Source organism: Rhinatrema bivittatum, chromosome 7 (assembly GCF_901001135.1).
Source record: "Rhinatrema bivittatum chromosome 7, aRhiBiv1.1, whole genome shotgun sequence".
In the NCBI taxonomy this organism is placed as follows: domain Eukaryota; kingdom Metazoa; phylum Chordata; class Amphibia; order Gymnophiona; family Rhinatrematidae; genus Rhinatrema; species Rhinatrema bivittatum.
The window spans coordinates 82,929,646-82,948,080 of record NC_042621.1 but is presented as its reverse complement, the minus strand read 5'-3'; the positions used below and the strand labels follow the sequence as shown (position 1 = coordinate 82,948,080).

At 47.0% G+C, this 18,435-nt stretch overlaps 1 protein-coding gene across 3 annotated transcripts in view; it reads right to left on the bottom strand.

Annotated features, from left to right (window-relative positions):
• LPCAT2 (lysophosphatidylcholine acyltransferase 2) overlaps window positions 1-18,218 on the bottom strand; it is a 116,030-nt gene extending 97,812 nt beyond the window's left edge. For all 3 annotated transcript variants that reach the window (XM_029608574.1, XM_029608573.1, XM_029608575.1), the window contains exons 1-3: window positions 18,021-18,218; window positions 12,611-12,750; window positions 2,035-2,252 (exon numbers count right to left, since the gene is read on the bottom strand). In XM_029608574.1, coding sequence (XP_029464434.1) covers window positions 2,035-2,252; window positions 12,611-12,750; window positions 18,021-18,155 — 493 coding nt within the window. In that variant the 5' untranslated portion in view covers window positions 18,156-18,218. The remainder of the gene's footprint in view (window positions 1-2,034; window positions 2,253-12,610; window positions 12,751-18,020) is intronic.
• Window positions 18,219-18,435: the final 217 nt, after the last annotated feature.

The following is an 18,435-nucleotide window of genomic DNA, read 5'->3' as shown; positions in this document are numbered from 1 at the left end:
GTTATTTATTTATATATTTATAATATCGTAATCAGACTATTCTAAGTAGATGTTATTTTCTTTACATAGGAACTTGTCCTCAGTATCTTTCTAAGATGATTTACGATCTCATGGTTACAGGGCTGATTGGGCCGCTCAAGGGGGGGAGGGGGTGTTTCATAAGTGTTAGTATGAATGTGTATGACTGTGGAATGGATGCTGGGTTTGGGGTGGGGGTTGGGGGAGTGGGAAGGGGTTGCAGTATTGAAGGGTTATACAAAGTTACTGGTGTATCAGGTGGCACATAACTGCTGAAGTTTCTATGTAACAGTTTCCTAAGTTTTTGTTCTACTGTTTTGTTCGCTCAGAAGTTTCTGGGCGCGATTGGTTTTTCACTGCCTGCTAACACCAATAAAAAATACTATTCTGAAAAAAAAAAAAAAAAAAAGATCCATTCATAAATGTACATATATAGGGACAATATAAATATATATATATTAGTTGTGACACTGACAAGCATCAGGTTGTGTTACAAGTGTATAATATCTATAATATATTGGGCTTGGGGTCCGTCGGTGCTCGCACATGTTCCACAGCCTGCCGATAGATGGCGCTATAATGCTGTCCGTCAGTGCTCGCGCGGCCATGAGCTACTGCACAAGATTCCTCCTTCAAACCACAAGGACAGCAGCCATCGTGGGACAGGCAGCAAATAGCAGAGGACACCCTGGCATGCTGCGAACGGAGCTCGTTCCGCGGCACACGCTCAGTTCACGGCAAAGATGAAGGCACGGCGCGCCCTTCGTGGTGAAAAAGGAAGCCCCCCCGTGTGCCGCGATCAGCATGCCTGGACCTTCACCTTCGCCGCGAACGGAGCCTGTGCCATTCGCGGCATGCCGGGCTGTCCGCTGCTATTTTATGATGAAGCTGAAAATGGAAGGCCCCCCCCGTGTGCCTGGAATGCCTCACCGGGACTTCCCTCTTTGCCACGGAGGGCACGCTGGGCCTTCATCTTCGCCACCAATGGCATGGGTCCCGCAGCATGTGAGAGAGTATGGGGGGGGGGGGGGGTGCCGGTGAGAGAGAATGTGTGTGTGTGAGTGTGTGTGAGAGAGAGGGGTGCCGGTGAGAGAGAATTGTGTGTGTGTGTGAGAGAGGGGTGCCGGTGAGAGAGAATTGTGTGTGTGTGTGAGAGAGGGGTGCCGGTGAGAGAGAATTGTGTGTGTGTGTGAGAGAGGGGTGCCGGTGAGAGAATGTGTGTGTGTGTGTGTGAGAGAGGGGTGCCGGTGAGAGAGAATTGTGTGTGTGTGTGAGAGAGGGGTGCCGGTGAGAGAGAATGTGTGTGTGTGTGTGTGTGAGAGAGAGAATGTGTGTGTGTGTGTGTGTGTGTGTGTGAGAGAGAGAGAATGTGTGTGTGTGTGTGTGTGTGAGAGTGGGGCCGGTGAGAGAGAATGTGTGTGTGTGTGTGTGAGAGAGAATGTGTGTGTGTGTGAGAGAGGTGCCGGTGAGAGAGAATGTGTGTGTGTGTGTGAGAGGGGTGAGAGGGGTGCCGGTGAGAGAGAATGTGTGTGTGTGTGTGAGAGGGGTGCCGGTGAGAGAGAATGTGTGTGTGTGTGTGAGAGGGGTGCCGGTGAGAGAGAATGTGTGTGTGTGTGAGAGAGGGGTGAGAGGGGTGCCGGTGAGAGAGAATGTGTGTGTGTGTGAGAGAGGGGTGAGAGGGGTGCCGGTGAGGGGGGGGGGTGACAGAGCAGAGAGGGAAGAGCCTTACCTCTACCAACCACGATGTCCACATTTAGCCACTCAGTCCAATACATTTTCGGAGGCTTTGATGAAGCTAAGCCCTTTGAAAACCTGCCCCTTTGTGACTCCGTTTAACACTTAAGCTCCCCCCCTTAGGGCTTACATGAAGGCTGAATGCAAAGTGTTATACTGCACTCTGCGGTCCCAGTGATCTCTCTGCATCACAGCCAGGTGACATTTGTTTCTTATAATAAAACCAAAACGAACATCCAGAGTAAAGAGAAATAAAACACCGGTGTATAAATATATACCTACTACCAAAAATTGGGATGGCCACGTTTTCTGTTCTGGAGACGGGAGAAGGTAACCCGGCCACAATACAAGCAATCGCATCGAAGAACGTGGAATGAGGCGCTACCACGAGAAGCGGCGCTTCCAGCTGACTCGCACGCTTTCCTTTAACTTTTACCACAAACCCCATGGAAAAGAACAAAGCTCGAGTGAGGGAGCCAATGCAACAATGAATTAATGTCCTAAAAAAAAAAAAGGAAAGCAAATAAATTCAGCAGCTGCAGCTTATGAACATTCATAATTAAAGTATTTAATCAGCACCCTGCTTTCACAAGAAATTCCAGTTAACAAGCAGTTTCTTAAAAAAATAAAATAAAAAGCCAATGGCAGGGTTTTATGCAGGTCCACCTGGCATCCTTACCACAATGTTTAACAATGCATACATTTAAATTAAAAATAAAAAAAGCATTTAGTACTTGGGCTAGTGGTGACCAGATATATCACTTTTTTTTTTTTTTTTAAACTGTCAGTGACTTTCACCGTGTACTAGAAATTTTGTGCAGAGTATCTATGGCATATTCACCGAAAGGTGCTTCACAGCTGTTCTTCCACTTATACCACTGTAAATATGTCATTGTAAATATGTTTTAATTGTACCAATCATGTTAGCTATCATGTTTTTAATTGCATCCCTCTTGTTCACTGTAAGTTCGTATCAACCTTGTTCCAATGTATCTGCCCCTGGGGTGACAGTTCAGTTCTCTGTAAAACAGGTGCGATATGTATTCTATACAGGAACATCGGTATATAAAAATTAAAAATAAATAAATATTAAAAGGTATATTTCATTGCATATAAAGAGTGTATACATATTAGATATTATGCAAAACAGTCAGGTCATCAAGGTTATCCAGATATGTATTGGAACTGACTTTCTGATAAGAGATGTTTAGCAAATTAGATTATATAAGTGGATGGTAAGATTTTGGAGAACTGTTTGAAATGTCATTTGGATTCTTGTAAAACTAACAGCACTGGGCAGATGATGAAAAATGTTCCAGAACTAGAGGTCATAAGAAGCTCCAAGAGCGTAGACTCTGACATTACATATACACTTTCACACCTAGAATGTCCTCCCGCAGAAAGTTGTACAGAGAAAGGAATAAACAAACAGAGGTTACTTAGCAGCCAGAAGATGGAAATGAATCAAGGTTGCCAAATGGCTCCAGATTTACTAGATAGAGGGTTAATCCAGTCCAAGGTTTACCCCATTACATTCAAGGACTTATATAGTCTTACTTTTCTTAGGGACTACAACAGGGAAAACAGAACTACAGATCCCTGCATGCAATGGGGTAAATCCTGGACTGATCAACCCTGTCAGGCAAATCTGGAGCCAGTTAGCAACATTAGTAGCAAAACAATGGAAATGAAGCACTAACCACAGAGCAGCACATACAGCCCACAACAGCACTGGCAATGTCTTGTGGCTTCCTAGAAGGTATTGGGAAAAACCTGCTTTCTACAAGGCAATCAACCTACACAGGCATCCTAGGCAGCAGAAGTAACATTGCATCGGGCCCTCCAATGTCAGGACCAATTGGGCAGCTTTTGCATGTCTCTTGGACCATCTGTTCAGTCCTCCCAGCACTATGCCTGATGCCTAGATATAATTGTTAATCCTTCCCGCTCTCTGACCTGCACCTCCTGCTGGCAATCATGTTCCTGTCTTGTTTCTGTTATATTTCTGCGTCTCAATCTCTGTTTTGTCAGAGCTTTGGTCTAACTAATGATCTTCTCTTAGTCTTGACTCTACCCATGAGGCCCTAATTTGCGGCCTTGTGTGGGGCCCCTCCTGGACCAATGTATTCTATGTTCTTGTCTTGTGGCCCTAGTTTATAGCCTCACAAGAGTCCTCCTCTTTGGCATATGCATTCCGAGTTCTTGGAGTCCTTGTCTGTTTCTGTATTTACTGTTTAGTCTTGCCTCCCCCTAATATTGTCCTTGATTCAGTGGATGCCTTCTAGTTCCAGTTTCTGCAGTTTTGCCCTGCTCCTGTGGGCACTTTCCAGGTCCCTGATGTGGAGTGTTCCCTACTGTCTAAGTCCTGCTCAATCTGTGGTGGCGGCAGTCTGTAATAGCAGAAGACACCTTGCATCCATTCCTATTCAAGTCATCCTACCTTGGGGGGTCAGAACTCTGGCAGCATACAATCACAGGTGGTTGATGACTCTTGAGGAACACAGAGGCATCCATCTGCCAACTAGACATGGTGTCCCATAGGGAGGTTTTGGCAACCACACACATTGACCTTTTCAATGCTTTAGAGTCGAGAGTAGTTCAAGAGGACTGGAGACAAGCTGATGTGGTTCCTTTCCTCAAAAGTAGAAACGAGGAGGAAGCTGGGAACTACAGGCCAGTTAGTCTGACCTCCGACATGAGTAAATGACAAACATGACACAAAAAAAAAAAAACCCCACCATATAGTCTATCTAGTCTGCCCAGCCACACAACATCCTACTCTACAATTCCTATCACTTCCTCAGAAATCCTCTGTGCTTGTCCCATGCTTTCATGAATTCCAATACTGTCCTCCACTAGGAGGCTCTTCCACAACCTTTCTGTAAAGAAATACTTCCTTAGATTACTCCTCAGTCTACCCTCATCCCATGACTCGCCTCCTGTGCATTAATACATCTCACCTTTCCTCTAGAGTATACATGTTTAGATCTTTAAGTTTGTCCACATACGCATTTCAACAAAAATTGCTATTTATTTCATTAGCCACTGCCTTAACCAAATCCATTATGTTAATATCCTTTTGAAGGTGTGGCCTCCATAACTGAACACAGTATTCCAAAATGAGTATGCTTCCCAGGAACTTCAACGGCAGGGGCGAAAGACTGATACTTCACGCATATCCAGCATAGCTCTCTGCTTCAACAGCAGGGGGAATGAAGAAAAGTGGATCTATATACAGACAACAACCAACAAGGACTGAATTACATAGTCTGGGTTAACAAATAAGCATGGGTGTAGCTTGCTTATTGCGGCGGTTACTACCCCTAACTAATCAAGCTGATATTTCACTTAGATGCAGTTCCAACACTGCTCTCTACATTAATGGTGGGGGTGGAAGGGAAATAGAACCAAAAGGTTACTAAGAGCCAAGAGTAACAGATAAGTATGAGGGAAAAAAAGTGCCAAACTTGCTGGGCAGACTGGATGGGCCGTTTGGTCTTCTTCTGCCGTCATTTCTATGTTTCTATATTTAACAGTTTTATATACCAAAGTTCTGGCAACAAAGTTACTAATCACTTCGGTTTACATTACAATTAAATTGACAGTATATAGAATAATGTCTTACAAACAACAAGGTGAGTTGAAACTTGGAAAAAATAAATAATAATAATAACTTACAATGAGTAAGGAGAGTATAATTTAAATACAATATATTTTGAGGAAAAGTGAGTATAATCGCTGGTACTGACTTTGTCGAGACTGATGTCGACAGTCGTGAAGTTCACAAGCTTGGTTTTTGGGTTAGGAGAATGCTTGGTTGAACAACCAGGTCTTGAGTCTCTTTTTAAAGGTGGGTGCCGATTGTTCAAGTCTGAGGTCTGGTGGGAGTGAGTTCCAAAGTTTAGGGCCTGCGGTGGAAAGAGCTCTTCTACTTAGTGATGTTTTGAGATGATGTTTCTATGAACTTATAAAGTGGCAATATCACCTTTTTTGCTGTTGGCCATTCTTCTCCTTATGCACCCAGCCATCTCTCTGGCTTCTGTCATCTCCTTATTCACCTGTTTGGCCACATCGAGATCAAATACCATTACCCCAGATCTCATTCGATTTGTATACCACTTCTTTGGATTTTTGTTCAAAATGTATGAATTCATTTTTTGCATTAAATCTTAATTGCCAGACTCTGTACCATTTCTCAAGCTTAGCTATATCCCTCCTCATGTTTTCCATATCTTTCTGGGCGTCTACCCTGTTGCAGATTTTGGTATCCACAAAAAGACAAACTTTCAATACTTGCAGGTCAATGGAGGAAAAGGTAAGGGATTTGGTAGATCTCTTTTCTCATTTCTTTCAACACATACTAGGATCCTAAGAAGAACAGGACAACTGGAAAACATGTCAACATTACTACAGTTAATACTGCTGCCTCTCTTCAGACATATCCTGAACAGTGAGGAACTGGTTCGGTATGAAAGATGCCTAGAGGTCAATTCACTCAAGAAACAGGATGCAGAGCTAAGGGAGCAAGTGGTGAGGCTTAGAAGCATCTGCATATTGATTACTCCAACAGTCTTCATTTAGGTCTTCCTTCTAATTCTCTAAAACCATAACAAGTACTTTTGAATTCTGCTGCACGACTGATTTGTATATATTACCTAACTTTGTACAGTGGCGCTTCTCTGCAGATATTTGGACACAAGGATATTTACAAGTAATTTAATTGAGGCAAACATAACTATTATTGCATATCCTTGGTAGATACAGACTGCCAGACCTTCAATACAGGAGCCCTACAGCCTGTGTCTGTCTATCTTGTAAAAAGCTATATTATATAGATTCAAACTGCTAAATGCTTGTGACGAGGATCACTTACACAATATGACAGTGTAATGAGCTGATCTTTAGCCTGAGAAATCCCCTCCCACCTGAAGGTCCCTTTGTTTAGTATTGCTTTGATGTGCTCTGTTTCTTCTGAACTTCTTTATTCTGTCGATAGATCAATCATTTCATCTCCAAGGGGCAGGGAGAAACTCTGATTTCAGTTGGAGTCTCTTGGAGCCAGATAAGCAAAAGAATACAGTTTCAGCCATCGATTACCTCCTGACCTTTAATTATAGGCTTTGCAGAGCCTAAAGGTCTTCCAGATATCTTCCAAATTCTTGAATCTGAGGTCAGTGAAAGGTTCACTGTATACCAGCAGGTTCAGTTAAGGCAGACAGCAAAGGACTCTGGGACAAGCTGAGTGAGCCAAAGGCCTGAACCAAAATCTTATGTTACGCTGCCATATATCAGATTACAGGTACAAGACGTTACGAACATATTACTCCTGTATTAAATAAACTAGCGGTACCCGGCCACGCGTTGCAGTAGCAGAGTCAGGTTCTTTACCCTCCCTCCCCCATTTACCTCAGTCACTCATCCTCCTCCCCCTTGGTCACTTCACCCCCACTTCCTTCCCCTGTCCCCACTCCAACTCTCTCCCCTCACTCTCCCTCCCCTGAAATGTATGCTTTCTTAGGTAAGAGGACCCAGACTGTAAGAAGCAGCTAGGATGCCAATTGAGAAAAACACACCGAAATAGAAATTGGTGGTGGTAAACGTGGTCCGTCAGTTGGAGGTTGTGCGTGTTCTGTATCAAAATAGCACTCTCTATTTAGTTAATTGTTTTGCAGAGGGCTACTTTGGTGCCTTTCCGAGATCAGGGACATTTTGTGTTTGTGTTCTCAGACATTTGCAAAACTGCAACTTGCTTACTAATTCACTCCTTCATGACCCATTACTGTCTGTATCATCTATCAAGAAATGACAGTAATAGAATGCATCCTGTTAACACAGTAGTCCACTCTCCATGGTGGGGTCTGGATTGCTTTTTTCAGTAAGTGATCTGCTGCAATACTCATCATGAAACTCTCCATGTCATGGCTAATTCAGCCCTGCTTGTCGATAAGAAAGCAAATTTGCTTATCGTAATAAAAGGGTTCTCCATAGGCAGCAGGTTCAACTATGCTTAATACCCACCTACCTCCCTGGAGAGTCAACTACCAAGCTAAAACTCTACAATCAATAAAGTGCTCACGAGGCAGCCCTTGTATGGGAGCTTTTGCACATGCTCAGTAGAGCAAAAGCTGTGACCTAGGAGAGAAGGGTCTATTTGATGCTATTGGATGATGTCACCCACATGTTCTTGCTAATTCATCTTGTTGGCCATGAAAAGCCTCGTTTTATGGTTAAATAAACTTGCTGAAGAATGCCAAACGCCTTACTGAAATCTAAGTATGCAATAATATAATGCCCTCCCATGATCCAACACTCAGCCAAAGAAATTGATCAACTTGTCTGAAGAGCCCTACTTGAAAAGCATCCTCCTCACTCCCCTCTGCTACATGCACAGTATACCATCACCACAAATATATTTTCCCTTTGCTATATTGTCCTGCTTCTGCTCTTTCCATCCTCTCTCACCTTCACTCATGTCCCACTTACTCAGCACTTTCTCTTCACCCCATCTCCTCAGGACTTCCTCCCCATCTCCTCAGCACCCTCTTTTTCATCATTTTCACCTGCCCAGTAACCTCTTTCCAACCCTCCCACCTGCCGATCATCCCCTTTACCCCTCCCCCACACCTAGCCACCATTCATTTCCCTCTCTCTTGCTCTACTCCTAATGCAGCAGCTCCAGGCTACCTCCTGTTTTCAGCAGCGTGGCAAGATAGGTTCCACCGGGAGCCGCAGGGCCTTTGGACACTGGCGCAATGACATTGTTGTGAGGCCTGGCCACGATCACTCACGGCCAGACCGCCCTACCTCCTCTTCTCGGGCCAAGCAGGATCCCCCTCGTGGCGGTCGGCAGCACGCAGACCACGACGCGAAGGCAGGGAGATGTCAGGGAGCAGCGAAGAAGCCGCGGCTGGCTCCGCCTCTTAAAGGGGCCGCGACGCTGAAGCGAGGCCGGCCCCGGAAGATGATGTCATCGGTGAGGGAGATTTAAACTCCCTCAGTCAGGAGCAAGACGCCTTCGCAACAGGTTCCTGTAGTTGGCTGTGTTTTGTGCTCACCTGTGCCTCCTGGTTCGACTTTTGGATTGCCTTGGACTTCGTTGTTTTGCTGCCTGCCCCGACCCCTGCTTGGATTTTGGACTTTGTTTGGATTGCTGCCTGCTGACCCTTGCCTGGAATCTGGTTATGCCATTCGGCCTGTGCAACGCACCTGCGGTTTTCCAGAATGAAGTGTTCTAGGACATGTTATATAAGCAGGTGATTATATATCTAGATGACATTCTTATCTGCTCGAAGGACCTGGCTACCCATCGCAGAGATGTTGGACAAGTTCTACAACGTCTAAGAGAGAATCGTCTATTTGTGAAGCTGGAAAAGTGTCTCTTCGAGAGGCAGTCTATACCCTTTTCAGGATTTATTGTATCCACCACTGGTTTTCAAATGGACCCAGAAAAAGTGGCCTGTATTCGAGACTGGCCACGGCCAGTGGGGCTTCGGGCGATACAACGATTCCTTGGTTTCTCTAATTTTTACCGGAACTTTATTCCACACTACTCTCACATCGTGGCACCAATTACCGCTCTGACTAAGAAGGGAGCGGACACCAAGAAGTGGACCGGTGAGGCCATACAGGCATTTGAGAGTCTGAAGACTGCCTTTTTACAAGAACCTTGCCTCCACCACCCGGATCCTACCCGACCATTCATAGTGGAGGTAGACGCCTCTGAAGTTGCGGTCGGAGCAGTCCTCAGTCAACATTCAGATCGAGGCATCCTCTTTCCCTGTTCTTACTTCTCCCGAAAATTTTCTCCGGCCGAAAAGAATTATGGAATCGGCGACAAAGAATTATTGGCCATAAAAATGGCCTTTGAGGAATGGAGACAATGGTTGGAAGGGGCACAACACACCATTACTGTATACACTGACCATAAGAACTTAGAATATCTCAACAAAGCCCAACGCCTCAACCCTCGCCAAGCCTGCTGGTCATTGTTCTTTTCACGATTTGACTTTATTCTACGATATCGTTCGGCGATCAAGAATAGTCGTGCAGACGCACTTTCCAGATCTTATGAAACAGAGGACACTCAAGAGACTCTTAACTATATTATAGATCCTGCCAAGCTGATGCTCGCTTCCACAGAGACCGTACCTCCCGGGAAGACGGTGGTACCACTCTGACTTCGCTCCAAAGTACTTTCCTGGGCGCATGACTCTCTCTCTCTGCTGGCCATCCTGGGAGAGCACGTACCTTGGAGCTGCTATCGTGCTACTATTGGTGGCCACAGGTGAAGGGGGATGTGCGGGCCTACATGACTTCATGCCCAAAATGTGCTCAGCAGAAACCATTACCTGGTCGACCCTGGGGCCTCCTCCAGCCCCTTCCACCTCCTCAAGAACCCTGGACCCACATATCCACGGACTTCGTTGTAGATCTCCCTCTTTCGGATGGTAATCAAGTAATATGAGTTGTAGTCGACCGGTTCTCGAAAATGGTTCATTTCGTACCTTTGCCTAAGTTGCCATCTGCGCCTGAATTGGCTGAGCTATTCTCTTTACATATTTCTCGCCTACAGGGACTTCCTCTTCATATAACCTCTGATAGAGGCCCGCAATTTACGGCCAAATACCGGAATGTGCTTTGCAAGAAATTTGGCATACAATTAGATTTTACCATGGCGTTTCATCCGCAAGGGAATCGGTCAGGCGGAATGCATCAATAGAGGACTAAAGATGTTTTTACGACTTTTTGTGAACCACCGCCAAGATGATTGGGCTTCCCTACTACCCTGGGCCGAGTTTTCACATAACTCCCATATACACTCGGCCACTGGACAATCTCCATTTCAGATCGTCTTTGGTAAACAACCACGGCCTCCAATACCTCTACCCCTTACGGTGGCCTCCCCAGCAGCCCAACTGTCGGCACAGCGACTCCATGAACTCTGGGAGGTTACCAATGCTCGCCTTCGCCAAGCGGCCAAGACCGCGAAACGGATGGCCGACAAACACCATCGTCCCGCTCCGCAATTCAATTCAGGAGACCGGGTTTGGCCCTCCACCTGTCATTTACGCCTACGGATCCCCTCCATGAGACTCACTCCCCGGTACATTGGACCATTCTTCATCAGTAAACGGTTGGGTCCTGTAACTTATCGTCTGCATCTTCCTACCAGTCTTCGGATCCACAATTCCTTTCACGTCTCCTTGCTTAAACCTCTAATTTCTTCTTAATTCCATGATACTCCACGTCAATCTCCTATCATAGAGTCTGACGAAGTTCCCATCTATCAAGTACGGGAGATTCTGGATATTCGCCGTAATCATAGACGATGGGAATATTTGATCACCTGGGAGGGGTTTGGTCCAGAGGAAAACTCCTGGAAACCTGTGGCAAATATATTGGATAAATTGTTACTTCACCACTTTCATCATCTACATCCCGACAAGCCAGGCCCGGCCAGTAGGGGGCAAAAGAGGGGGGGGTACTGTTGTGAGGCCTGGCCATGATTGCTCGCGGCCAGACCTCCCTACCTCCTCTTCTTGGGCCGAGCAGGATCCCCCTCGTGGCGGTCGGCAGCGCACAGGCCACGGTGTGAAGGCAGGGAGACGTCAGGGAGCAGCGAAGAAGCCGCGGCTGGCTCCGCCTCTTAAAGGGGCCGCGACGCTGAAGCGAGGCCAGACTCGGAAGATGTCGTCATCGGTGAGGGAGATTTAAACTCCCTCAGTCAGGAGCAAGACGCCTTCACAACAGGTTCCTGTAGTTGGCTGTGTTTTGTGCTCACCTGTGCCTCCTGGTTCGACTTTTGGATTGCCTTGGACTTCGTTGTTGATGCCTGCCCTGACCCTTGCCTGGAATCGGGACATTGTTTTGGTTGCCGCCAGCCTAGACCCGTGTTGGTACTTGTTCTGCGTACCAGCCTCCTCACTGAGGACTCCGTGTCAAGGCTTCGCAGAACTTCCACCTGCTGGAGACGAGTCCGCCTGAGTACTGCAGATGGGTGTCATCTCTTGCTCCGGTTCAAGGGTTCACTTGCATAACAGACATCCTCCCATGGCCCACTGCTGGCACAAGCACTTTTTAAATGTGGGTGCAGGTACAATCAAGAAATGGCAGCTCACAAGCTATAAAAATATTTCCAGCGAGTCATGATGCCATGCTTTCTTTGAAAGTGGGTGGCAAGCATTCAAAGGGTTCTGTAATGTTCCCACCCTCCCACCTAGTTTGCCTAATGAAGAGTCTGCCCTGTTGATAAAAATATATAGGGATTGGGCATCCTGCCTGAAGCAACACACTATAATTTACTTATTTTTCAGCTTCATATAAACACCACAATATATACAGGTAAGTGCAAATTAATTAGCTATAAAAGGTTCTTTAAACAAACATCTCAGAACACTTAAGGAGCTTTCTGTGCACACAGACCCTGACTCCAGTTCAATGTGTACGTAAATGATTTATCCAGAGTAGCACACGGTCTGCCCGCATGGCATTTATTTATTTAACTTTTTTATATACCAACATTCAAGACGGTGGTCCCATCATGCTGGTTCACAAGAAACAGGGGTGTAATTATAATAAACTTTACCATTTAAACATTTAAACAATTACCATTTAAACAATAGTGCAGAAAAGCAGTTACATATAACAAGGAAAACAATAACTTGGAATGAGAAGGGAAATGAAGATCAGATAGTTATATATAAGTATAAATAACATTGTAAGAGGTGGCTATTAACGCTAATGCTAGCGGAGCGTGTTGAAAGAAGGAAGTTAGATGGAATTGGAGTTAGGAAAGGCCTGCGTGAACAGCCACGTCTTGAGTCTTCAATAATAAACTGGTAGGATATTTGGTTCTTACCTTCTCCATCCTATGAAAGGCTGAGAGCCTTTTAAAGGGCAGCAGGCAGTTACGACAGCTACAAACGGCCAAATCATCATCAAAATGATTAAAAGGCATACGAGACGGATTGGAAACAGAATAATTCCAAGTACGACCATCTGGAAATTAAAATGCATGAAAGATTGGTATAAGGGAAACGTTTCTTCTAATAAATGTAAAATATTTATGGACATTTGAAAATTATAATTTGCTTAGGCCTATTTTGTGTTATGCGATTAATACATTTTAATAAATGAAGTGACATGCTTAAACAGTAGCATTGGAACAATGTGCTTCAGACACAATCTAATAAGGGCAGCTGAGAACACTTGTTTCAAAGTCAAAATTACTATTAAATATGTATATAACATTTAAATAAAATGCTAACCAACCATGGAAGAAGAAAAGGAAATGTACACAGGGAGGAGGCTGAGCCAGTAAGCTCCATTGTAAACTTTTAAAAACGCTTTAGTAATGGATGTTTAAATGTTTAAAACTCAGTTTCATAGTAATTTTGTCTCTAGAAAGAAGCACTTCCAAGTCTCCAGTTCTAGCAAATCTGCTTGCAGTAAACAATGTTTTCCGTAGCTAAGAGGAATTAGCCGTAACATGCAGGTGACATCATCCAGCGGCACTGAACGGACCTCTCATACAGCTGGTTCTTACGGGCATACCAGACGGAGATTTGTCACTATTCATATATGCGCAGGTGACATCATCCAGCGGCACTGAACGGACCTCTCGTACAGCTGGTTCTTACGGGCATACCAGACGGAGATTTTGTCATATGTTTGCAATTATTCATATATGCAGCTTATGCCTCCAGTTCCAACTTGGCAGGGAGCTAGGATGCAACAGATATTAACAAGGAGGAAGGGATGGCACCAGGAGCCTGAAGGGAAATGTCCACCCGGGTTTACCGCATCACTTGACTCACAGGGATGCTAAATAAGAACCCGCGGCCCTGCTGATGGCGAGGGACCAGTTCCACCTCGCCCGCCATGAGGAGGGCAGCAAGTTCCGGCTGAAGTATGTCCTGGGGGGCGGGGGTGGGGGGGGGGGGGGAGAAGAGATCTCCGGGAGCCGAATGTAGTTCAGATGGTACCTCTATCGGATGATAATGAGGATCCATCAGTCCGATATTTTCCCAGCAGTGGGTGAAGACCGCCTCCGACCAGGGGATCCGGTGTCCGAGGTACAGTCAGCTGACCTTCATTCCCTCGCCGCCAGTCAGAAAGTCCATGGCTGGGGCACTTGTTGGGGTCTGGCTGCTCGCTGTTGACGAGGACAGCCCCTGGAACCGGTGTGTGGCGTATGAGCCCGGGACGCTGGAGGATATTTCTTCTGCCAGTAAAAGGGCTTTCGGGAACCCGGCCTGGAGGATTTCCTGGCGGAGGACGAGCCTTCAGAGGCGCTAGTAGAGAGCTGCTGAAGGTATCATGATGGTCCTTCAATTGCGCCACCGCATACCTGACCTTATCCCCAAAAAGAGGTTTTTACCTGGGCAAAGGAGGTTGGCTAGTTGATCCTGAACTTCCGGTCCAGAGCCATTGCCATTCCCCTGGCACCGATGCCCACCGCCGCTACCTGGAAAACATCGTAGATGGAACGCACCTCATGTTTTCCCGCTTCGAGACCCCATCATGGCCGTCACCGAGAGGGGCCTCCTGCTGCTGTTGCGGAAGGCCCGCAGCAAAGTCCTGGTCCCTTTTACAGAGGCTGCGGTTATACTGGGTCATATAAAGCTGGCAGGCGGCGCTGCGGGCCACCAGCATGGCGCCTTGGAAGGATTTCCTGCTCACGACCCGGAGGGGCAGAGGCATGGGTGCAGGAATGCCAGCCTTTTAAGGCAGACTCCATGGGGAAGGTGCTGCTTTTCAAACCCCATGGCCTGCTGCACCAGGTAGGTGGCGGCCTCTCTCTATTGATGGGGGGGAAGATGGAACTGGAGGTTGTTTTAGAAGCAGCTGCTCCTCCTCCCCTGGAGCTGCTGGTGCCCATAGTCCCATAGCCCTTCCCCTACTTAAGGGCTGGGGGGGGCTTCACTGGGCTCATCTGGGGAAGCCAAACTGGTGCACCCATCGCATGCCAGGCAAAGAGTCAGCAACGTTGAGAACTATTTTATAGCTATAGGCCAGACACCTGCGGCTGTGCAGTATTTCTCTCATCCCCCACCCCCCAAAAAGCAGCCCTCTGCACTGAAGCAGCTCTAGGGCCAAGCATCTAACAGATGTGGCGCACCAGCCTCAGGATGGTTCTCCCACTCCTGATTCCCTTACAAGGTCCCTGTAGCATGCACTACCTCTGGGGGCACTCCTGTGGACAGCTGGTCAAGGTCACATTGCTTGCCATGGTGCCCCTGCCCATATTTCTTTTTTCACTGTATTCTTCCCCATACAAATGCTGGGAGGAATAAAGGCAGAGAGCAATGACACAGAGAGATAGGGGGTGGGGGGCAAGAGATGAGGCGAGAGCTCAAGTTCCACATACAGGGCTAGGTCCTCCAAGTTCCTCTACTCCCTAAGGAGTGGGGCCCCTCCCTTCGGATGGATCCTCAGTTCCTAGGGGAAAAATGATCCACTCCTAGTCTGCCTACTACCAGATTTGGGAGAACTGAAATCATGGTGAACCCAGATGATGTAAAGCAGAGTTGCTTACCTGTAACAGGTGTTCTCCAAGGACAACAGGATGTAAGTCCTCATCATGGGTGACATCATCAGATGGAGCCCAGCATGGAAAACGTCTGTCAAAGTTTCCAGAACTTTTGACTTGGCCTAGCATGACCTATACTGTGCATCCACGAAAGTCCCTCTTCAGTCTTGTAACATAGAATTACGATTAAAACTAAAAAAATAAGAGAAACCCAATTCCACAGGGTGGCATGCAGGTTTCTTGAGAACTAATATCCTGCTGTCCTTGGAGAACACCTGTTACAGGTAAGCAACTCTGCTTTCTCCAAGGACAAGCAGGATGGCAGTCTTCACACATGGATGAATCCCTAGCTACAGGCTGCTCCCCAAAACAAAAGGGGAGCAACAGACACCAACCAGGTGCCAATGGGCACAACAGTGCTGTTGGTAACAGTGGGAGACAGCCTGAACCCCAACAGGCCCTAGCTTGGGAGAGTTGGGTTCTCAAAGAGATTCTGAAGAACAGACTGGACAAAACTACTGTCACGTCAGACACTTCTACCCAGGCAACAGTGAGATACAAATATGTGGTGAGAACTCCATGACACAGCCTTGCAGATCTCCTCTATGGGAACTGCTTGTAAATGGGCCACAGATTTTGCCATGGCTCTCACAAAATGAGCCTTGACATGACCCTCAAGATGCAGTCCCACCTGGGTGTAACAGAAGGAGATGCAACCTGCTAGCCAACTGGATAATATCTTTGGCAAAGACAAACACGAACTTATTGCTGTTAAAAGAAAAAAAAGTTGGGTGGACTGTCTATGAGCTTCTGTCTGCTCCAGATGGAAGGCTAAAACTGACTTGCAGTCCAAACTGTGCAGTACTCTTTCGCTTCGGTGCGAACAGAGCCTGGGAAAGAAAGTTTGCAGGATGATAGACTGGTTAAGATGGAAATCCTTCACATCCTTAGGCAGGAACTTAGGGGGTGTGTGCAGGACCACCCTGTCATGATAACATTTACTATAATGTAGATAAGTCACTAAGGCCTGGAGCTCTCTCATCCTGCGCACCGAAGTGACAGCTACCAAAAATATGACCTTCCAGGTCAGGTACTTCAGGTTACAGGTATGCAGCGGCTCAAAAGGAGCTTTCATGAGCTGAGCTAGTACCACGCTGAGGTCCCAAGACACAGGCTGTTGGAGGGTCTCATGGTGGTCCCACAACTGGGCTACCGCATCCCTCACCCGATCTCCAAACAGATTCTCCCCAGTAAACGGTACGTCAGCGAGCCATTCCTGAACATCCCCCTGCCAGGCTTCCAAGATCGTATTTTTAAACATCCAGGCCAGCCACTCCATTCAGTTTTTCCCTAGCCATTTTTCTCAGTTTATTATAATCTCCCTTTTGAAAGAGAACTGCCATTGCAGTAGATTTTCTGATTGTCCTCTCTCCACTTATCAAGTCAAATTCAATGTTATGATTACTATTGCCAAGTGGCTCTAACATCATTACCTCTTTCACCAACTCATGCGTTCCACCAAGAATTAGATCTAAATAGCTTCCCCCACACTTGTCACAAGGGTTAATAAGGGGTGTAACCAGTTATAAGTATATTTATTTTAATTTTTTAGAGGATCACTAAAATATTAAATAAACCAAAAGATTAAAAAGTTCTGTAACTGAACAAAATCAAGATGCAGATAGTTCAGCAGGGGGGGGCTATCCATTGGTTTGCACTGAATGCCATATATAATTATCTCCACGGTTGGCGAGAGGTTAAGGGTGTGCATTTGCTCGAGTGCTCCTAGTCCTCAGAGGATGAGTGGCTGTGCTCAGGCATTATTGGGGGCCTCAGGTGACTTTGCACAGGTGTCAGCTAGTGCTTCTATCCTTGGGCATTACCTTTATTTACTCAAGTGCATGCCTCAAAGCTGCTCCCACAACACACCCTGAAACTGCAGGTGAAGCAGGTCTTGGAAAAACGAAGAAACGAAAAAAGAGGACGCAATGAGTCTCGATTCAGTCTTTGGCGTTATTCTTTCCCACTCTGCCGATACTCATAGGCGCTCGTGGGTTCTCAAACATTTCCTGCAGGTTTGCATTTGCTTGGAACAAATAGCTCGTACTCTATTACAGCCAAGTCAATTTTTTTAATTGCTCCTGACCAGTTCACATTGGTTGTCATGACGAGGACAATAGATGTTTCGGGAGAAAACCTACCTAGTTCTGCTGCTTTTGCCTTAACTTGCATGTACAAGTAACGGCAGCAAACAGGGGAAGAAGGAGGGAAAAAAAAAAGGACTTCCCTGTGATGCAGTTCCTTCTCACTTCCTTACAGAAGGATCGCTTTGTGTTAACGACAGACTTATCTCCGGAACCAGAGACAGCTCATCCAAGATTTAAAAAAATAAACCCTCACTACTGACTACAAACCACACTGCTTTTCGGCTGCCAAATTAAGACGCTGCGATGGGCGGAAGTACTAAAGGTACATCCTGCATGCATGGGGGGGGGGGGGGGTAAGTTTAGTACATCTCAGGAAAAGTTACCGCGGCAGATCCATGCAAGAGCCAGCAGAGAGGCCATTAAGAAACGCACCCCTTGCAAATTTAGAAACCCCCCCGATACATCGCATCCTGCCCCAGGGACTGCTCTGGTACTGCTACCCGGAGGCAGCCAGGAAACGCTGCAACAAGCGCTCCCGGGGCTCTGGCAGCCTCCTTTTCTCCCTCCTCCTCCCCATGCTCGCTGCTTACTTTGAGTTTCTCTGCAGCCGTCAGCTGGGGGTCGTGGATGAAAGGGTTCCGGATGAGCGGCGGGGTGAAGGAGAGCTGCCGGGGCACCGCCGGCTTCCTCGGTGCTCGCTCTTGCACGGGTGCTACCTGCGCCATGCTGCTCTGCTACTGCTGCTGCTGCTGCCACCACACCTAGCGCTTCCGCCCTTCCCGAGGCCCCGCCCCCTCGCTCCTCCTGCTGCCGCCACACCTAGCGCTTCCGCCCTGCCCGAGGCCCCACCCCCTCGCTCCTCCTGCTGCCGCCACACCTAGCGCTTCCGCCCTGCCCGAGGCCCCGCCCCCTCGCTCCTCCTGCGCACGCGCCGCCAGGCCAGGGAGATTCGATTCTCGCCATTCAGCGCTGCAAAGGCGACGCTCCGCATGTTTGAGCTTATGC